This window comes from Carya illinoinensis, chromosome 16 (genome assembly GCF_018687715.1).
Source record: "Carya illinoinensis cultivar Pawnee chromosome 16, C.illinoinensisPawnee_v1, whole genome shotgun sequence".
NCBI classification, from domain to species: domain Eukaryota; kingdom Viridiplantae; phylum Streptophyta; class Magnoliopsida; order Fagales; family Juglandaceae; genus Carya; species Carya illinoinensis.
In genome coordinates, this window is record NC_056767.1 from 4576222 (window position 1) to 4599157 (window position 22936).

Genomic DNA, 22936 nt, shown 5'->3' on the forward strand with positions numbered 1-22936 from the left:
AAAAATTTTGATTTTATGAGGGATCTGCATTTTCCATATTGCCTTCCATACCCATTTTTGTCTACTTGCACTTGAACTTTCCCCTTCCATAGTTCTATATCCTATCTCCTTAAAGAATCTGTAGGCACTCCTTACACTGTATTTACCATCCTTTGTTTCTCACCATACCAGTTTATCTACGTGATCTCTTGTATCGAGACTTATCTTCAGAATTTCGATTGTTGCCTTTGATTAGAACAATCTCCTGATTTTCTCTAAATCCCACCACCAGGTCGACTGGTCAATGAGGTTGTATATAGTTGCATCCATGTGAGGATGTACAACATCTCTTGAACTATAGATCAATTGCTGGAAGCCTGTGATCCAATAATCAAACCATATATTGATGGATTTCTCATTGCCCATCCTTCAAATACATCCTTGTTTTAGCCCACTTTTGGCCTCCCATATGCCTCTTCATGCATACAAGGGATTCTGCCCTAATCTCACTCTAGGAACTGACCATGGGGAAAATATCTGACGACTTTGTAGACTTGGTGAAGTAATGATGATTCATCTTACATGATTCTCCACTCTTGCTTGGCTAGAAGGGCCATATTGAAACTTTTCAGATCTTTGAAGCCTATCACTCATTCTGACTTTGGGGCACACATTTTGGACCAACTAATCCAATGAATCTTATGCTCATTGTTCCTTTGTCCCCATCAAAACTTGACTGCATACTTCTCTAACTCAGTGCACAAGGTCTCTGGTAGCATGAAACAACTTATTGAGTATGTGGGTATGGACATTGTAATAGCCTTAATAAGGATCTCCTTCCCACTTTGTGAGAAAATTCTTTCCTTTCAGTTTTGTAACTTCTGCCACACTTTCTGCTTGATATTAGAGAATGCCTTTTTTTTGCTTTGCCTACCACTAGGGGTAGGCTTAAGTATTTCTCATACTATTAAGGCCCTTGAACTTGCCAATAGGCTAGAAGTTCCCTTTATTGCCTCTCATTTATGTTTATGCTAAAAAGCATTAACGTCTTATCTCAGTTAACCTTCTGGCCTGATGCACTCAAACTCTCATAGGTCTCCAGCAAATTTTGAATATGGACATTTTCTTACATTGTTACATTACAAAATAGCACACTGTCATCTACAAAAAAAAAAAAGTTAATACGTGGAGCCCCCTACAGATCCTGATGCCTGTTATAAGGTTTTTAACTCTAGTCTACTTCAATAGTGTGATAAGAAGTTAAGTACAAAGAAGGAACAAGTAAGGTGATAAATGATCACCCTACCTTAATCCTCTAGAGGGGAAAATACATTCTTTAGGATCACCATTTTTTAGAACTAAAAAGGAAACAGTTTTGACATCTCATGATTAGGTTCACCCACTTTGCATGGAACCCCAACTTTTGCATTCTTCTTTCAAGGAAGTCTCATTATATCATGTCATAAGTCTTGCTCATGTCTAACTTAATGGACATGTAACCAGTTTTTCCCCTTCTCCTTTGTCTTAAAAAGTGAACTACCTCATGAGCTACTACGATATTATCTATGATTAGTCTTCATAGAATAAAAGCACTCTAGGAGCTAGATATAATTTCTAGGAAAACTAACTTAAGTCTGTTGGCCAACACCTTTGCCATCAGTTTGAAAGCTACATTGCATAGGCTAATTGGTTGATAATTTGCAACCCTCTCAGGCCGCCCTTTCTTCTTTAGAATTAAAGTGCCATAAGTATGGTTTAGGGAGCTAGGAAACATACCAATGTTTAGAGTTTTCAAGACTGCAAAAGTTACTATATTGCCAACAATCTTCTAGTATGTCTGGTAGAAAATAGGTGACATTCCATCTTTGGTGGGTTCATCTGGTGCAAAGCTCTACAGACTTCTTCCTCAGTGAAATCCTGGTCTAACATTTGGTTCATTTCCTCACTGACTTGCCTTCTAGTCTTTCCAAGAACTCCATTTCACCCAGCTAATTGGATGCTGTGTAGAGATCCTAATAATACTCAAGAATCACTTTGTCTCTTATGTCCTTTACTTGCCATACTCTTGCCTCATCCAAAACACCCACAATGGTGTTCTTCCTTTTCCTCTGAGATGCTTTATGGTGGAAATATTTGGTATTTTGATGCCCTTCTCTCAACCATAGGGATTTGGATATTTGTCTCCATATAATTTCTTCCCTCTCCAACCAGTATTGTAAGTTAGCTCGAGCTACCTATGGTTCACCAATTCTGATACAATTCGGGTCACTTGTTTGCAGTTGCTCGAGTTTATTTCTGGCATGGTTTATATTTATGGGATTCTTCTAAAAACTTGATGGTCATGCTATCAAACTTTTACTACATCAATCTATTTTGTCCGTTGATGTGTCAAGTTTAGCATTCATTATATCTCCCTTCCAAGATTCTGCTATAATTTTCTCACAGTCCTCAGTCTCCACCCACATGGCCTCAAACCTAAAGTGCTTTTTTCCCTTCCTTTTGTGGCTTCCACCATTCAGGTGCAGGATAATGAGGATGTGGTCAAAATGAGCTGTTGTCCCATGGATGACAATGGCATATGAGAAGATATTACACCAGACTCAATTGGCTACGTATCGATCTAATCGCTCACTTATACTATCTTGGGGTCCTCTTTTATTACACCAAGTATAAGGGACACCTTCATAACCCAGGTCCCTTAAATGGCATTCATACACCAGTGCTTTAAATGTAGCCATAGGTCTTTTAGGTCTCTCTCCCCCACCCTTTTTCTCAGTGCTACTTAGTATTTCATTAAAATCCTTCAAAACCAACCATGGCTTCTTTCTTTCTTCTTTTTGAGATCTCAATAGGCTTCATGTCTCTTCTCTACTCTCCCCTTCTATTACATAGGCACTAATATAATGTTTTGAGTAGCTCTTAACTGTTAGTTTGAGCTCATTTTTCCATAGCATGGCAAGTCTTCCACTCCTTCCTTTACTCTCCACTGCTAAAAACAATTAAACACCAATTTAAATTCCAGTGCTTGCATTTTCCGTACTGACAGTTTTGTCTCTTGTAGAAACACAAGATCGAGACCTTCCTTCCTAAAAAAATCACGATGTGCTCTGACTCCCTGGGGGCTCCCAAACCCCCAGGAGTTCCAACTTATCAGCTTCATTACCCCCGGCAGGGCTAGGGACCAGCCTCCGTCGATATCTCCTTTGTTGCTCACTTACCATTACTCTCAACTTTCATTCTCTTATGAGTTTTTTGTTAGGATTAGAGGGATCTTCTTCCCCTCATACCACCCTTCTCTTCTGGTCTTTTGTGTTGAGTTGTGGAGTGTATTGGGTTATGGCATTACAACAGATCCTCTGACACTTTATGCCTCGTGTTTGCTTGTGTTGGGTTACAAGTTGGGCTATGGGGCACTCCACCAAGGCCCTATCTCCTAAATCCACCCTCTCGCTGACCTATTACTCCTTCCCCCTTTTGTGTAACTGAGTCTCCTCATTCCTTTAACAACTTTTCTGCTGGTCCAACCGTCCCAACATATAAGTTTCTATCTTTGACCTCTTTTATAACGTTTTGGGACTCTGTCAGAGTGTCTTTCTATTTAACATAGTTGGCTCAATCTTTAATTTTTAGAAACATACTTGCCATAGCCTCTGCCATCGCATCTTGGATAATGGCCCTGTCAATAAGATTTCTGTCACCCCCATTTTTTCTTGCCATCGTATGTGCACCCTCTGCCACCGCCTTAAATGATGCTCTATGCTCTGTCACCGGTGGTGAATTCCAAGCTTCTCTTTTTTTCTGATCCCATTTCTCCCCCCATCTTCCCAAATTTTCTCCAACTCTCATCTATTGTCCAAAAGGCAAGCCTTTTTTTCGAAACGTTCTTATTTCATTTTCCACAAGGCGTAGTCTTTATGGTTGTGCCCTATCATTCCACAAGCATAGCATAAATTCAACATTCTTTCATATACAACTCGAACTCATCTTATACCAAGATTCCCCATATTAATCTTTTTTCCATGCAGCAATGGTTTAGTGATATCAATTTTAACCTTGACTCTGAGATATTCCTCTCATGTCGCTTCACCCTCCTCTGCATCGACCTCTTCTACTTCTTCGATAGCTTTATCTATCAATCTTCCAACTCTCTCATTCATTGCATAGAGAGGTAAATCATATAGAAAAATCCATAGTGAGGCTTCATTTAGTTTTATCTGGTTTATTTGTAATTCGCCCTCTAGCTCCTTCATCAAAACCAGATTCTTATCGAAAGACCAAGGACCTTCCGAGCGAATTCCATCTCTATCTTTGCAATCCTCAAACTCCACAAGAATCATTGTTGGCCCTAAGTTTCTAATACTCTTGACCGGTTGCAAAATCTTTCACATTGTTTGCTTCATTGATTCCTTATTGTAATGACTGTCCATGGGAAGGGAGATACTTAGGCATTTCTTCTCCCTTGTGTTGGCCTCTTCCAACATCTTAGTTTCCACCAAGACTTCCCCGTTTTCCTTTTTCGAGAGTGATAACCGTTTATATAGATCTTTAAGCCCTTCTTCCATCTTTGTAAGGGATCAAGATACTATCTAGAGTCCTTGAGAAAATTGAGTGGAAAGCTAGAAATTGAACCACCTATACGTGGACAAAAGATAGCCTCTATGAAAGAGGAGCCATTCTTCCCAATTTCCTAATATGTCTTATTAAGTTGTTATTAAATTGTCTGGAACGGGGCCATAGTTGGGTAAAAAAACGGATGTAGTTTTCAAGATAGAATTTATTAATCGATACCTTAAGAATTTTTAAGTTAAAAAATTTGAATCTTATACATCAAAAAAAAAAAAAAAACTCACTCTTGTCATACTAGACACGTTAGGAATTGTATACTCCACATTGTCACGTAAATCAAAATTTTCATTATCTTGATTAATATTGGCATTAGGCTTTACCTATCAAAAAAAAAATTGGCATTAGGCTTCTAAATTAGGAGTGTCAATTTGTATTCGCACGTCATATTCATGTCCTCTCAAGTTTGAGTATTAGACTATATAGATTAATCCGAATACGATATATTCATGTCATATCAAGGTTGAAACGACTTACATAACCCGTATAACAATTAACTTGAATTGAGTTAACCTCGATACCACCCGTTTAACTCATCTTAACCTATTTAAATCATTTCATATAAATTGCTTGAGCTTCCCCATATATTTTTTTGACCCGATTAATATAATTATATATATAATATAAGCAAAACTATATAAATCATTTACAATTATAATTAGATTCATAATAAAATATTTTATAATTAATATCCAAATCAATAATATAAAAAATTAATATTTCCATAAAAGAAAATTACATTGACAAAATAAGTTTTATAATATGAGATATTAAGTAGGCAAATATATTAATATTACATCCTAATAACAATAAAGGCATATAAAACTAACTATTTATAGAATCTAAAAATAGAATTTATTCGTATTATACAAGTTGATTGCAGGTTTCGTAAATTTTTCTACAATTAACCCGTTTATTAACTATTATATCTTATCGGCGGCTCAACTCATTCGAACTCAATCTCATTTATATCAAATCTAAATTCAGATAATTTCGTGTGTGGGATCATGACATGTCACGTATTTCCATCCATATCACTGCCTTCTCATAGGAGCTTTACGTACGACACGTCACATATAATAGTCATATTTTAATAATGAATATATTACAATTATGTTTTAATTACAAAGAGAGGTTAAGGTATCATTTTTATAATTTGTTGGTTATATCACAAATAACATAATCGATGACCAAGTGTGTGTGCGTGTGTTTTTTTTAAGAAGGAAGGATTATATTATACATTGAACTATTTGGGTTTCTTTATATGGGGAAAATGACTTGATTGTGCTATTATGTAGATTACATATAGGAAAATTTAAAATCATCCCATGCATGTGCATGAATTTAAAATTTTTAGAATTTTTGTTCAAACTTTAGGGTTTAGAATATGAGAAAAATGGATATATAAAACAAATTAGATGACATTAATGACCATCTGAATGAATATCTTTGATAACATTTAATGTTTAATAAATATTGCAAGACTGGTTTTATACATTTATTTCTCTATCACTTAAAGCCTTATAGTTGAGATTTAAGTTTTAGCAGATTCAAATATCATTTGCATATTTTGCTACTTTCCTTAAAACAGAAAACATAAGTTGTTTAAGAGAATTACTATTGACTTGTGCATAATTATAGCCAAATTTAAGTTAAAAAAGACATCCATGTGATTTTAACTAACTTCAATCAATTTCATCCCACACTGAATTAGGTATAAGGTTGGCTTAGTTATTCTTATATTATTTTCTCAACCCAAATGACCACAGGGAGAAAACAAGTAAATAATAATTAAAAATGTCTTGCCTAAAGTTATAATTCCTTACATATTTGTTGAACAACTTAGCAAAAGTCCATCATGATTGATCATTGGCTAAGTCAATATAGAATACTTTTTAGACATTATTAAGCATTAGCTTTGGATTATCTATATTTATAGTTAAAATTGAGCTAGAAATGTCATCTTGGCTTGTTTAGGTAATATATTTCTTACGTAATGCTATACATAATTGTGAAGTGCGTAAATATTGCGTAACCATTTTGAAAAAGAATAGAGTTCACTATTAAAAATTTAGTTTTTTATGTGGGTTTCATATTTGCTTACTTTTTAAAAAAAATATTATGCGGCGCTTGCTCACTCTACGACTGTAAATATCATTTCTCATATTTCTTATACATCACACATTGGATTACGTATAAATTTTCCAAACTATTAAAATTGTGTTTGTTAATAATCTTTTGTTATTTTCTTATTTAAAATATATGAAGGTCATATTTTGAAATCCAACAGTCATATTTATTATATCATCTAAACGTTTTTTTATTCAAGTTTTTTGTTTTAATGGCAATTTTTAAATAATGATGGTTTTCATTTAGGTCCATTACAATTTTTGAAATGTCACTATGCTATATCTAACCAACATGAATCAAACAAGGATGACTTTTATGTGCAGCAAACACATAAGAATATGTTCTAAAGTTGATTTTGGTTTACTTTATTAGGATAATATCAATCTCCTTCTCCTTATTATGCTAACTTAAAGTACAATTATAATTTGTAAGAGCATTTTCCTAAGATAGTCAACTCAAAAGATTGCATATATTACGACAAAATTTTTATGAAATATTTGGACAGTGAGTTGAGTTGAGAAGATATAAGAGTTGAAAGTTGAATAAAATATTATTAGAATATAATTTTTTGATATTACTTCTTTTCTAGAATTTGAAAAAAGTTAAATTATTTATTATATTTTATCCCAACTCATTATTCAAACAAGTAATTTAACAAATTTTTGGAAATCATAAATTTTTTTTTTCTTACATTTTATTTTTCTAGCATTTCTTAAAATTTCATTTGGGAGTACTTAATCTTATATGGTCCATCTGAAGTTCTTTAGTGCATTGCATCAGGGCTTTAATCATTAGATATAACCTAATTATACGTGGTAGATAAATAAGAAAAGAAAATTATTAAATTATTGTGACTGAAGAATATAATAATAAAATAAATACTCATTTTACATGAGCTGAAGTTAAGAACTTTAGCATTTAAATAATTCGACGTGGGGATGTTTGAATGTTTTTGTAGTTTTAGTTAAAAGTTATTAATTAACATATGGTTAGTGTAATTATAAAATATAAAAAAATAAATTAAAAATAATATTATTAAAAAAATAATATTATATTAATATTTTGATAAATTCAATTAAATATAAAAAATAAATTAAAAATAATATTATTATATTAATATTTTGATAAATTCAATTACTAACCCAATGTAAAGTTATGATTAAGTAAATTTTAAATTTATGAAAAATATGTATTTTTTTTTTTTTTCAAATTTTAAAGATAGCTTGACGAATCAAATGCGAATGCTCTGACGATCTTTCATAAAGCCAACCTAGTGAAGTAGATGGGCTTGTAATTGTTACAATAAATTTGTTAAAGATTTTCCCAATCCCGCAAGATCTCCCCTATTGCTTGCATCGTCATTTCAGAGTTCAGACATCTCTCTCTCTCAGAAAGTACAATACTAGAAAACAGTACTCTTTTCTCTCTTTCCCCAGCTCCATTGCCTTCACCCTGGAGCCGTGTAAGATTATAAGAGAGTGAGAGACCCTCTAATCACTCTTTTCTCTAATCACATTAGCTTCTTGTCTAAAAATAGGTGAAAAGAAAGACTTTTTTGTTTCTTTGAAAAATGGTGCCGAGGGGGCCTGGCATGAACAGATATTTGAACAGAGAGAATCCAAATGCTTTAGTTGAGATTATTGCAGACCAGCAGATAATAGGACCGGGTGAGGACAAAGGAGATCAGAGACGCGGGGAAGGGTCCGAAGGGATGGGCCCTCTAAAGACTGCAGCAGAAATCAGTGGCACTGCTGCACCAAAGATTAATGCGTTCCTCTCTCTCTCTCTCTCTCTCTCTCCCCCTTTGTTTTTGCTCGAGTGGCTATATTCGTTCACTCTGCACACCATTTTTATTCGTCTCCAACTAGCTCTCTGCAAAAGCCTTTTTTGGCTTGTTGGCGCACTCTCTAATTCTTCCTCTTGATGGATTCTGTGAAGTTGGTATTCTTTATTTTCCAGACCCATTTGTGTTTTTAGCTTTAAATATTGTGCACAGAAATAGAAAAAGAGAAAGATCGAGGGTCATGATGGGGTCCGAGTTGCTGAGACTTTAAATTTTAGGTTCTTGGGTTTTGGATTCTTGAAGGAAATTCTGCTATGTTTGTTCATGCAAAGAAAGTAACCCATTTTTTGTATTGGCTCATGAAGTTCTTGTGGTTTGAGAAGGTGGGACAATGTCTATTTCTTGTTTGCGTTTCCACTTTTTCTCTTGATTAAGAAAGAGAGATTTTTTATTAACCACTGCTTTCTGGTTGCGGAAAAAGTGAGAGAAACCAGCGGTGTCGTGTGAACCTTGCACTGCCGTAGTTTGTTTTGGTTTCATAATGAAAACTGCACACTGCAGCAAACAGTTTCATTTACAACTTTATATTTGAGATTTGGAAGATCTCTGTGATCTAAGCTGGGGAAATCCTATGAACCTGCATGAGAACTATTGTCACCAGTGTTTTGCTTTCTGGGAGGTCGGTTGTATTTTCATGTTTCCTTTTCCTCAATGACCTATGCCTCCACCTTCTATGTCTATGTAACTGCTATAATTTGAATTTGAAGCTGTAAATTTTCTGTGATATGGTATACTCAGACTTTTACGTTCATTTTGTTTTTCTAGCTTCTATTCTGTGGTAATAGAGTAACAAGGTTTAGGTCTGACTTAGTATTGCTTCTATCATAAGTTGTGCCACCATTTAATTCTCAGTGTGTCCCGGGATGTAAAGAGCTCAAAGAGCTATTCTAAGAAAATGAATGCATGTTAATGCCTTTCCAAGATTAAACATAAGGCTCAAAGAGCTTAAAAGAACAATTGAGTATTCCCTATTACCTTACCTGAGCATTGGCTTTTCAGTGAATGATATGAGCACACTCTTGTTTAAATGTCTTACATTTGCTCCAGTTATGTTATTGCTTGGATGCAGTTTCACTTGTTTGCAATTAAGGCTACATGTGGCTGTTTAGGGATATTCATAATTAATTCCTTTGTGCATCTCATAGTTACTAGTCCATATCTGTTCCATTGTGCCTGAGGTGTTGAAACCTGTCAAACGTAATCTTCACCTTTCATTTATATGGTTAAATTATGCCTGAAGTAACCCCTAAGGGTTGGCTCAAGCGGTAAAAGGCCTTGGTCTTGATGGTATGCTCCCTCCAAGGTCCAAAGTTCAAATCCTACTAGGTGCAAACAATCTCTAGAGGTCATCGGACTAGGGGATTTTTCTCTTGAATTACCTGATGTGTACTTCCAGAAAACTCCTTGTCGAAGACCTGTGCCCCCCCTTGATTTGCCGGGGCCAGTAAAAAAAATTATGCCTAAGATGTTTAATAACAAGAAATATCTTTCTAATCAATAACTTTTAAAAAAAAAAACAACAACAACAAATATCTTACATGCCTTGTATTGCCTATTGGCTTGTGTGTTTACTGAGAATATAAAGGAAAGAAAGAAAGTTGCAATTGCATGCCAACTAGGTCTTGATATGATACCTCTAAGTGATTTCCATCATCTTAGTAACAACTCAGAAGAGTTGTTTCCTCAATATTGTTGTGGTATGTGTACGCTATTATGGGCTTCATTTGCTGCTTCCACTTTTGCATTCGTCCAGGTTAATATTACTTGCCAGAAAACATCGAAAGCATGAAGACGATCGGCATTAATATGTTCTGATCTCCTCTGAATTTTAGTAAGAGGATTTCCTGGGAGAGTCAGAATGGTGCTCTTGAAATAAAGCTGCATTCATTTGAAGCACAAGAACCTAGTTATGCAGCACTTAGTCATTGTTTATACCTGATGCCGTGCAATTTTTGGTTATCTCATACGATGGAGAATAATTTGGGTAGAGTTCCAATGGGTATGGGCAGCCAAAGTTCTGTTGTCATATATGGATTTCCACCTTGTACAACAACAAATGCACTTGCGCAATCTGAGTCATTTGACCTTAATAACCAAAACCATGTCATGGCTGGTTTCCCAGTGCCTTCAGCATTACAAGGCGAACCTATTAATGGTCTCCATGCTAATCTTCACATTTCAAATGGTGTGCACGTTGCTGAATCGAATGCATTGATTACATTGATAGGACGACACGATGTGAGGGATGCCACACCTTGCAGTCCACACCTCACTGATAACTCTGGGTTTCCAGACCAAGCAGCTGGAGGAACGATTATTTCTACTGCTTCACATGCTACATTTCTACCTGCAAGAAGTGGTCTTCAAGAAAATTTTAACAATTTAGCATTTTCAGCAGCTTCAGTCTGTCCTTTGGAAGTTTTACCAATTTATGATTCAAATGGCGATTCTAACGCTTTGTTTGCAACTCCTGTGAAATGTGGATGCGATAATGTACTTGGTAGTATGAACACCAAGTGGGATACCATTTACCCTGCTCCATTGGAGCTTGATGGGAAATCCCCTGTTAGAGCAGAGCTTCAGCCCTATCCATCCACAGTGAATTTGGTTCCAGATGGATGGATGTCATCAAATCGTGGGCATGTGACTGCAAATCATCCGTACAGTCCATCCAGTTTTAATAATGAGCTCTCTCTAACTCTTGATACATCTGAGCCTTCTATTCTCAGGGAGATTAATATCCTCGATCGGCCATCAGAAATGGGCATGTCTGATGTAACTCGCCTTTGCTTGAATGAAAAAAGGTTAAGATTTCAGCCAATGTCTTGCAACAGTAAGGAGATTTCCTTAAATTTTGGTTCTTACAATCCGCCTCAATTCTCTCAAGGGGTATTAGGATCAAGATATCTTCCTGTAATTAAACAGATACTTGCACAGATTGCAAAATATTCTCTAGAAAATCTAGATCATTTGAGTTATCCAAGGGCTCCATTCTCTTCAAGTTTCCCCGCTGAAAGATGGATGCCGTCAATGTTTCCTGATGCGGATGGTGGATTTGAGCTTCAAATGGATTCCACATTGCGAAGATGGACAGTTGAAGCAAAGAAAACCCATCTGCTGACTCTGCTACAAGTGGTATGTGGGCTTAGCTTATGCTACTAATTATGTCAACATTTACCTGATTGGATTTTTGGTATCAATTGTAGTCGTCCGTTAGTGCTCACTTTGTCATGCATATTGGTAATTATGGGTAGAGATATGCTGAAACTTACTGCAGTGGATCAAAAGAGAATGGATTTCTTCAAAAAATTAAATTGCATTCAACTGTTCAGAAAATTTTCAATATTAAAGCTTTTGTTGACCAAGCTGTCTTGCAATTTACCCATCTCTCAATCTCTCTTTCTCAGATAGTCAGATGACTGTTGGACTTTCTATTTTTTTGCCATAGTTTTGCTCTTAGCCTTGAATATCATACTTTTTTGCGCCCAGGTTGATGACCGTTGCAACCAATGTATGGATGAGATCCATACTGTGATATCTGCATTTCATGCTGCTACTGAGTTGGACCCTCAGATAGATTGTCGGTTTGCTCTGCAAACAATCTCTTTCTTTTACAAAAACTTGAGAGAGAGGATTAGCAACCACATCCTTGCAATGGGAGCACATTTTAACAGCACATGCAAGAAAGAGAAGGAAAGATCTTTTGAAACTTCTTTCATCCAAAAGCAATGGGCTCTCCAGCAACTAAAAACTAAAGATCATCCTATATGGAGACCCCAACGAGGCTTGCCTGAAAGATCTGTCTCAGTTTTACGGGCATGGATGTTTCAGAACTTTCTTCATCCGTAAGCTCTCTTACCATAGAGTATCTTAACATTTGTGTGGTAAGATTAATATATTAAGGCTAATATTGTTTTTGAACTCAATTATCAGATAGATGTATTTGGTGAAATTCACATTTGTACATGGTATATGATATACAAGAACCTCTTGCACATGATAAATGTCAGGTATCCTAGAGACACAGAGAAGCATTTACTTGCAGTAAAAAGTGGATTGACTAGAAGCCAGGTACTTCCCTCCATCATTGTGGATCGAAGTATATAGAATGCTTTGCGGTATTTTTAACCAAGAATTGCATCTTTTTAAGAATTAAAAAAGGATGGAAAAATAGAATAGACTCAATTTATTTTCTTATCTGTATTTTGATATATGATCAGGTATCCAATTGGTTTATAAATGCTCGGGTTCGTCTGTGGAAACCAATGATTGAAGAAATGTATGCAGAGATGAATGAAAGAAAGGGGCGATGGGATATGGAAGGAACCCAAAGCAATCACAGAAGCCACATAAGTATCAGTCACCATAGATTTAATGCGAGTTGGAGTTGAAGCTGAAAGAAGAAAGGTAAACAGAAAAATTGGATGAACAACTTTTTTGTCATTCTATAAGAAACAAACCACATCCAGATCATGTTTACAAATAACTGTGTATGGTGCTCTATAAAGTTGTAGTAATTATAGATACTTCCAACACATGGTGCTCCCGTCCGATCACGACATGCTATATCAATTAAAGTTAGTGTTTCCATTAGCAATTTGAATTACATGACATGTTTTGATAAAGACGTGAATTACATGACATGATCCGATACTTAATAATTTTCCATAAATTTAGGGGGTGGGGAGTGTTCAAAGAATTAGAATTCGCCTACTTGCATGCTTCTGAGCATGAGTATCTTGTGAATACCCATCTTTCTACAGTTGAAAAGATCTTCACTTTTGAAAGCCTTCGATTTCAAATTATTCATGCTTTGAATTTTTTTTTTCTTTTTTCTTTTTGGTAACTGTAATGAGACATAGTAGGTAGTGTGTATGCACACCTGCTTATAAATGCCAGAACTACAATAGTGATTTTGTCTTCATGGAAAAAGAGGGAGGCTCTTAATTGCGAATTCATTGAAGTCACTACAACTTTAGGCTGGGTTAATTACCTCGTCTTACTATTATAACTTTTTTAAATTTTCATACAAAATATAATAAATAATTCAATTTTTTTAAATTTTAAAGCAAAAATTATATTCAAATAGTATTTTATTTAATTTTTAATTTTTATCTCATTTCATTTGTTTAACCAAATGAGCCTTAAAAGTGCAACTATAAAGCCCCTACATCCTTAATCCCCATTTGGGGGTGTGGATAAAATCGATAAATTGGCCAAAGTAGAAACTATAATTCAAAACCTGAGAAAAGCATAGCCACCATCCAAGGCTTATTCTTCTTATTATTATCCTTCGTTTGTCGTTGATGAATGATTATTTGAGGATTTACAGACAACTTTGTTCAGACCACCTCAACAGAGTGATTACTACAAATTAATGAATGAAAATATATGCTTTCTTTCTTTCTATATTTACCCTCTATCTACACAACAACACATATTAACCCTCTCACTTATGATAAAATAGGTTACAAGAAGCCATTTTTCTACACCCATTTTCATCTTTCATTCAGACTTGCAGAGAAATTCGAGTTTTAATTGGTTTTAACTTCAAGCCCATACTTTCAGGTGAAAGAAGCTCCGGGGCTATGCAAGAGGGACTCAAGGGGCTCCTTGGGCTGACACTTACTTGAGATGGCCTGTACAAGCCATATCCCATTAGGAAGTACTCCAATGGTATCAACATGGCATGGGGCTGCTCTTCTGTCACCATTGACCCGCAAGCCTGAACCTGTGGTTTCCCAGCACCCTCCGGTAAATAAAGCTAGCTTCTCATGCCAGCTTAATATAAATGCATAAATCATAGGATAGACCTGTTACATACCTCAACTAAAGCACTATATCGTCTATCTAGATTGGAAGTCATGTGGAGAGCCTCAGAATGAAATGGAGAGTTATCCCCGACAAAGATGAGCGAACGACATTGTAGTTTTCTTAATCCGTTGGTAAGGTCGGGTCTCCTGCTAGATGTTAAAAATAAAGTTAATCCAAATCTCAAGGCACAAGCATCAAGCATGTGTGCTCATCACGAAACCACAAGGACATAGCTTATTACGCTGTGTTAGATAGTCTTCTATAAAGCATTAAAACAATTGAACCGCACAGACTCTGGCAATTTTCACATTGCTTACTGAAAAAACTTAGGTTCTTGGTTATTGAATTAAATTTAATTTATGTCAAATTAATTATTAATGGGACTCATTATTTTTTTAACTTCCTATATAAAAGTTAAACTCATCTTAATAAAACTTACAAAACATTATTATTCCCAAGTCAACTTATCTCATCTTAACGTTCAAATGTAACCAAACGTAGCCTTATACTCTGTGATGTAACATGACTTACGAAAAATTTATGGGTTAGAGAATGCAGAAAGTCTGTTAATATTTAGGGAAAGCACTCCTGGGCTGCTTTCCACCAAGGAAGGATTTCGAATTACACATTCATGCTCTACGTATCAAATCATATGGATTTTACCCTTCATATGGAAAGTAAAACAAAACCATCTTAGCAATGGGGTTTACCCATTGATTGCTTCAAGAAACCGCCACACATTTAAGCTCTGCCTCTCTTCCAAAGACTGTCAAAAGAAAATGTCATGGGAACCGACAAATTGCGAAACCTTCAAGTAAAATTTTTCAGTTCCAATTCGTGAATAAATGAAAATAAGAAAGGAAATATGGGAAAAGTTGGAGTACTGACTCTTCTGCATCCCTGAACTATATCTGACCCTGATACGCTATGAACCTCCTGCCACCATTATGTAAAATCCAATCACTCAACCAACCAAATTCCTTTTTTGACAAGTGAAGAAACAAATAAAGAAACCAAACCAATTTCTCGAAACACGAAGATCAATAGAGGAAAATTGACGCACAGCCATACCTTGCTGAAGTACCGCCTAATCAATAACTCCTTTACCACTCCACACATGCCATAGAAGTAGAGTAAATTTGACAGCACCTGTAGATGATATTAGATCTCACAAAAGAATAAGATTCTCAAATCCAAATAACTAGCAAGGTTCAGAAAAAAGAACCTTATTATACAACCATTCTGTCCAAGAAGGTTCTTTGCATAGAGGAGAGACAAGTATCAGTCCAAGAACACGTTGTCTGTATTTCATCTGTAATCAAAAGTAAGATTGGTTAACACTCAAAAGTGTCCAAAGCAGAACCTAAAAGTCACTTGACACCAAAACATGTATGCTGTTCCCATTTAGACAACTTACAGCAAATAGGGTAAGAACATATGCTCCAGATAAAACCCCCAAACACATCACAGCACCAAGTCTGAGACACAGAGAGAGAGAGAGAGAGAGCATCAGTTGCTTCCTTTCGATATATCCAAAGTAAATGCTGATGGTAAGGAATGAACACAACATATTTAAGGCCTTAAAAAAAAAAATCTTTTGAATGTCTTTTTACACCTTTTTCCAGACAACTACCAGAAGCATTGCTAGCCAACATAAGTTGTGAAAAAAACATACAAACTATTTGAAGCAAGAGAGAGACAACCTAAAGCGAACTCCTGACTGGCTGCTGCTAAAAAGAGAATAGATAAATATAAGTGAAGAAGTTCAAAAAAAAAAATACCCAAAGAAGTCGAGAACCTCGGGAATCTGATCTGCTAAATCATCAACAGAAAGCACAGACTCATCTGGGCTAATTTCAGCAGCTCCCAACTGCAATAGCTCTTGAAGAAAGAAATGATGTTAATTATTAGATTAAATGAAAGAGACAGAGCAATGCAGATATGAAAATCACGCAGGACCATGATATGCAAAAAAGTAAGTTACAAACCTCATGCCCCGGAGGACTAATATGATATATACAAAAATTGTGGAGCAGTAAGGAATATGCTTCTGGACAAGTGAATAATCCTTGAAAACAGGACACATCTGGTCAATCACATATCGACAAAGCTAAGTTAGAGCTTGTAAAATGGTGGAATAGTTTTATAGTATCATTTGATTTCTTATCTTAATCTCCGAGTGCAACAAATCAAGGATATATATACACTACATATTTTCTTTTCATATCCTACAAAATACAGAGTTTGGATTCAAATATGAACAATTAACATCAATAATGCAATTATTTGATGAGATTTGATGGAATATGAGAGTCTTTCAGACATTTCTTTAGCAAAAATAATTTTCCAAGACCGCCTGAACCACACAACTTCAAAGATAAAGTAATTTGGCAATAGCTTTCAATTTAAAAAAACTCCTGCCAAAATTTAACAAGGACCTCCATGCTAATTTCAAAGCAATTAGCCATACTAAAAAAGAGCTCACCATATAATGATGTAGATTAAGAAGCAAGTCTACTGATGTGCCAATTAATTGGCTTCGAGAGTAAATAATACAGTTGGACATGCCGCATGCGTGACAATCTAAAATTTGAATCGACGGGAAACTGGAAAGGGGAAAAAACCTTCTAGGAAATTGTAAAGTTAAGTTTTTACGTACAATTTAGAGCTAATTCTGGATAAGTGACAAGAGCTGGCTTGTCCGGGTATCCATACACTGCAACAGACACAGAACCATGGCAAGTTTGTATTCGATGCTCCTGCAAGACATATTTCGGAAGGCAAAGAATAACTTTAGAAAGAAACTGAGCAAATTAAAATGTCAAAATAAATAAACTTCCCCAACACTCATTACTGAAAAAGTATACACACACGCACACATGTAGTACTACCCAATCCCCTTCCATGCAATCCTATTTTAAATGCTCAAACTTTAGAATCAAAGACTAAGTATGGTAACAAGTCGTTGGCATTTCAGAAAAGCTTAACCCAACGCAACATGTACAGTCAACAACCAGAAGAGCAACTATCTAATATTAATCAAACTATTCCCAATAAATTCACGAGAATTCAGCTAAAATACACAAATAAATCAACTCAACGATAGAGAAACAAGATAGATATAACAAACGTGGTAAATGTTATAAAAAATATGATAAAACCCAGAAACTACGAGCCTCTTCATCAATGCCTAAAAGAACGGAAAAATCTAAAACTGTTTCAAAAGAACCTTCACTTGGTCAGACGTTAGCAGTATGCTTAGTTGAATAGAGAGACAAGTCGTTTTATTCGCAATTTACCTACATTTTCGAAGCAATCAAACAAAGCATTTATGCACATCAAAAAAGAGATGCATAGAATGCGTTAACACCAGAGAAGTTAAGTGGAAGTAACCTTTCCGCCTAAAGAGATCCCCTCCATATCCACTGACACTGAATCGCTCGAATACCCCATTCTCTCTCTCTCTCTCTCTCAAATTTGCAGAGGCGGTTGGCTTAGGAGTTAGGCCTCCATGTACGTACATATATATATCTATATATATAGAGAGAGAGAGAGAGAGAGAGAGAGAGAGAGAGAGAGTTCTCTCTACTGTCTAGTTGAAAACTAACTCGTGCGTAACTCGGACCGAGTCGCGCCCGAGTCACCGACGCTTGAACGAGAGAGAGAGAGAGAGAGACGACGCGAGCGGTCGGTACGAATCCTTTAACTGGGGCCTCTGGTTAAGACATTGAACCAGAGTTAATAGAGGCCGACTGTTGTAGTTGAAATACTAAATTACCCCCCGTGGCCCCAACAACGCCGCGTATTACTGTTTCCATTAATCAACTTGATAATGTTATATATAGTCGTGAAATTATAAACGCCGCATAATCGTTTTAAAAAAAAAATATAGTTCACGATTAAAAAATTAATTTTTTTATATAAATCTTATATTAATTTTTTTTTTTCAAAACGATTATACACCGCTTATACAATCACAATCATAAATATCATTTCAATCTAGTTTTGTCCCTTTTTTTCCTTTCATGTTTGTTTTGTTTTGCTTTTTTTCCTTGCCTCGAAAATAATGCCATCTTAAGTTGTACGGTTGACTTTTGACAAAGATAAGATATTAGTATCCTATGTTTGACGAAATCATTGGGGTGTTATTTTATATTTTCTAACCCCGCGTAATCAATCAATCCGTTTCTATACCTAAATTATTTAAGATTATTTATAAATAATATCAAGAATAGTACTAAATAATATCAAGAATAGTATTGAAGTAATCGACTATCTTATTTTAATATAAAATAATTATTTTAATCAATTACATCAATAAAATAAATAAAAAATATATAAAAATAATTATATATAACATAACTCTTATATAAAACACTAAGAAAAAAAAATATAGATATATCATTTTCCTACTCTAATATGATTCTAGCTATTTTTTCAAAGTTTCGATTCGATGGCCTATTCACCAATATAACAAATTGAGCAAAGTTGGTTAATCATCAATTTTAAGCAAATTGATTTTATATGCTCTTTTTTTCAAAATCGATACATGTAGTGTCCAATCAGAATTGGTCTAACGCTCGATTCCGGTTCAACCCCTTCGTCTAACCAAAGGGATTGGTGTATCTAACTAACTAAACCCAAAAAGAAAAAGAAAAATTACTACCATTTGGTCTGATCCTCCCATCTCTTTTGGAAATGAATACATAATGAAAATAGAAAACTTTTCTATAAAATAAGGAAAAATATAATTGTAAGCAATTCTTCACACCAATACGTGCATCTATTCTATATAATTGATCAAAAAATAGATTTTATTAAAAATAATATTAATTTAAATTTTAAATATAAATGTAATAATATTAATATTCAGATTAATATGCAAATCGTTTGTATGTAGTAAAACTAAATAATAATACATACATACCAATTATAATCATGAGAATGAATGAAATCCTTAATTAATTCTTACTTTAAAATTATGTCTCTCGTTTGTCCGTCCTTGTTTTCCACTTTAATCTGCTGTCTTTCAACGTGAACAATGATATATGCATGTTCTCTGCAATAAATTTATATATATATATATATATATATATAAATTTATATAGTTCTATTTCACATTTATATATATATTTATATATTTGCATCCTTGCAAACACCTTTTAAAAGATGCGAACTGGCTTTCGGCCACAGGTTTTTGTGGTTGAGACATTGTGTTCATTGGTCAAGATGGGGTCCATTGGCTCTATACAAAAACCAATGAGTGGGTCCATCGCATGAATTAAGTGCTATATTTGTAACTAGATTTTAGAAAAATATATTCAATGGGGCTTGATGTCAAATGTGAATATATATATATATATATATTTAAAATAAATGATATTTATAGTTTTAAGATGTTCAAATTACGTGTATTTTATTTAAAAAAATAAATAAATCTAATACTCATAAAAAAATTATTTTTTAATAATAAATCTCATTTTATTTCAAAAAGAGTGGGTGAGATTGCATACCTTATTTAACTTTATTTATTTTATAATTTAACATATCGTATCAAATTACATTAATTTATAAGTTTATTTTTTATAATATTTATTTATAAATTAAGCAATTATCACATTATATATATCACTTTCCTTCTAAGTTGGTATATGTCTTTAGCATTCACCAGACAGTAACAAGCACGTTCCTGTCGTGTCCTTGGCGTGAAAAGTTTTTTGAAGTCTCAGAAAATGAGTTTTGAACAACATTTGACACAATTTAAAAAAACAAACACTGCATATTTAAACTACCATTAGTTTCACCATCACATCTATATTTCTTTTTGTGTTCTTCCTTTTTCCGCAATAATCAATCAATTCTAATTCTTTAAAAAAAATATAAGTGACAAGTTCAGCTTTCATAAACATCTCACATGGTTTTGATTTAAGAGTTCGAACTCTGATTTCACAAAAAATATTTGTACCTTATTTATGAAACGTGGCTCAAAAATTCTATGATAGGTGTGAGAGCACTCTCGTTGGATTAGGTATCCTAGTTAAAAGTTGAAAATTTGCCTAATAAAATATCAAAAACATCTGCATTGAATTAGTCATATTGATCTGAATCAAGTTTTAGCTACAGTATATCTAAAAATAAAGTCAAATTTGCTTGTAAACGTAGATGGAGTAAATGTTTATTTTATTATTTCTTTGTAACACCCTCTCTCTCCTCTTGATGTGAATGTGGGAATTTGATGTAAATAAAATAATTAAAGTCAAATTTATCTCATATTATTTTATTATTATATAATGAATAAATAGATAATCAGATATAGGAATTTGATGTAAATAGAATAGCAAAAACCAAATTCATCTCATATTAGATAAAACTTAAGTTTGATTTTGACTATTCAAATAAGAATGCTCAGATGGAAGAATTAGAAGATTAATTGGAATGAATAATTTCATATATATAAACTATGCTCGATACAGATTTAGAATATGCAAATTACACACAATTTCTTCGAAAAAAATTAGAATCCGCCGCAAAAATGTGAATTTTTTTCATTTGAATATCAAGTGTGCCTTATTATTTTCAAAATGACTACTTAAAACTTACATATCCTAAATCTATACAAATCATGTTCGTTTGAAGAATTGTTTCATTAGCCCCACCTACTTACGTTTCTTTGCTCTTCAAAACAGTCAAAACTCCAATAATTTTACTATCTTAGTTTTTTTCCCTGCAAGCAATGTTCTCTTTTTCTTTCCATGATCAAGTAAGAAATATTAGCTTTTTTTTATTATTATTATTTTATCATTTTCATTTGCATCTACTCTTATGGTGCATTTAAATAATTTCATATCACTATTTTAAATTGACAGTTCTTTAAAATGTGTAATGTCAATGTTAGAAAATATAGTGGCTTCACACAGCTTATTGAATTGCTTCACAAGTCTTTGAATTGCTTCACAAGTCTATCTAGCCTAAACAAATAATCTAGTAAACTTCAAACGTCTTCTCTTAATAGTAAAGTGTACTACGTAAAATAAACTAAAGTAACACTCAACTAATCTACAATCTAAATACTTTTTCAAAGGAGAATAAAAAGAGAGTTTTTATACTTTTTGAAATAATCAATAATTATCTAATAAAGGTCCATGTGCATCTCATACGACTGGCCTTTTAAGGCCAGCTTTTATTCACTGTAATAAAAGTGACCCAGAAGCATGTAACGCATGGCTTAATTATGTGCTGTGATCTGTTACAGCATGACAGAGGTTTGCCCATGTGGACGCCCCTTTATCTTATAGCCAATAAATTTGATTGGAAATAAAACTATGAAGAAGAAAAACACTTTCATAATCAAAATACCAAAACAGCCTATAACTTTTACATTAAATAGGGAAGTTAAAAAAAACAAAAAAAACAATACAAGCTTTAATTAGCCCGATATGGATACTTCGAATATTGTAATATATATGTAAATAGTAGTAAAATAATTTGAGTTAAAATGTGGATTTCAACAAAGGAGAGAGAAAATATTAAATAAAAATATTATAAATTTAAATAAATTATTTCAATATATTTTTTTTAGAATTCGAAAATATTATATATATATATATATATTTTAGAGTTTGAAAAAGTTATAATAATTAGATAAAAATTAGAAATTTTAAAATTAAAAAATATTTTACATTTAATTAATATTTAGAAATAAAATATTTAAAAATATCATAAAAATTTTGAAAACAGTTGTTGAACCGACACAACCTGAGCTGACCAAATCAAATCCTATCTACCGACAATCTTGGGTTTTCCATTTCAGGCACGTTTGCTCTTTGAGAATGTAATAAGAGCCCACGCATAAATGATGAACCAGGAAGCTTGGGGCACATTTGTAGGGTATATAAATTGTGTCCCAAAAACAACAAAAACATGTTTTTATAACACCCCTTATTAGGAGAATCTTGCTATTTAAATAACAAGTAATATTATATACAAGTTTTAAATAAGCAAATCTTATACAAGTCATTTATAAAAATGTGAATCTTATTAATAAATAATAGTTTTTTTACATTTTATTTAGGTAGGATCCACTTTTTTATAAGGGCTTGTCTATTATTTGAGACTTATATAAATTATTTTTCTTAAAGAATACCCAATAACATCTGCAGTGATATCAAGGGTATATATTTACATATTTAACTTGAGATATTGCCAATAGTGCCATAATAATAGTTGGCTTAATGGTTTCTCTAAACATTCAAATTTAGAGAAATGTTATAGGTAGTTAGCTATAAAAAGATTTCACAAAAATAATCTTACAAATTGATGAGATTTTATCTATTTTACAATAAATTTTTCAGTTTACTTCTAGAATCTCTTTATAACTAAAATATATTTTTCTTAACTTTAAGGTGTAGCATTTCATTTAAAAAAAAAAAAGATGAAAGGAAGAATAATTCAAAATAAATATATATTTTTGATTTATTTATCAATTATTTAATATCACATCATAAGATAATAATTAAAGAATGATGATTTTTTTTATCTAATATCACA

The 22936-nt window shown here is 33.5% G+C and overlaps 2 protein-coding genes across 3 annotated transcripts; one reads left to right on the plus strand and one right to left on the minus strand.

The window, feature by feature from the left end:
• The first annotated feature begins 8059 nt into the window (after nt 1-8059).
• Nucleotides 8060-14774, plus strand: LOC122299208. Of its 2 annotated transcripts, none has more exons than XM_043109281.1 (6): nt 8060-9194; nt 10329-11710; nt 12065-12420; nt 12586-12646; nt 12796-12982; nt 14144-14774. In XM_043109281.1, exons 2-5 carry the CDS (start codon nt 10514-10516, stop codon nt 12964-12966), a joined length of 1785 nt encoding a protein of 594 aa, XP_042965215.1. In that variant the 5' UTR covers nt 8060-9194; nt 10329-10513; the 3' UTR covers nt 12967-12982; nt 14144-14774. The 2 variants fall into 2 exon arrangements, with proteins under 2 accessions (XP_042965215.1, XP_042965216.1); XM_043109282.1 differs by having other exon boundaries at nt 8060-8898.
• Nucleotides 13819-18103, minus strand: LOC122299209 (protein NDL2-like). The gene is made up of 11 exons (XM_043109283.1): nt 17783-18103; nt 17049-17148; nt 16378-16475; nt 16171-16259; nt 15807-15867; nt 15615-15701; nt 15461-15538; nt 15278-15325; nt 15100-15155; nt 14400-14535; nt 13819-14306 (listed from the first exon to the last, which is right to left on the minus strand). Exons 1-11 carry the CDS (start codon nt 17840-17842, stop codon nt 14085-14087), a joined length of 1035 nt encoding a protein of 344 aa, XP_042965217.1. The 5' UTR covers nt 17843-18103; the 3' UTR covers nt 13819-14084.
• Between the last annotated feature and the right edge of the window lie 4833 nt (nt 18104-22936).

Excerpts from the sequence above, each read along its gene's own strand:
- LOC122299208 (XM_043109281.1), top strand. The coding sequence starts at position 10,514 with ATGCCGTGCAATTTTTGGTTATCTCATACGATGGAGAATAATTTGGGT. Across the intron at positions 11,711-12,064 it reads TGCTGACTCTGCTACAAGTG|GTTGATGACCGTTGCAACCA; the intron begins GTATGTGGGCTT and ends TTTTGCGCCCAG. Across the intron at positions 12,421-12,585 it reads TTTCAGAACTTTCTTCATCC|GTATCCTAGAGACACAGAGA; the intron begins GTAAGCTCTCTT and ends GATAAATGTCAG.
- LOC122299209 (XM_043109283.1), bottom strand. The coding sequence starts at position 17,842 with ATGGGGTATTCGAGCGATTCAGTGTCAGTGGATATGGAGGGGATCTCT. Across the intron at positions 15,539-15,614 it reads CAGAATGGTTGTATAATAAG|GTGCTGTCAAATTTACTCTA; the intron begins GTTCTTTTTTCT and ends TATCATCTACAG. Across the intron at positions 15,326-15,460 it reads TTAGGCGGTACTTCAGCAAG|GAGGTTCATAGCGTATCAGG; the intron begins GTATGGCTGTGC and ends TAATGGTGGCAG.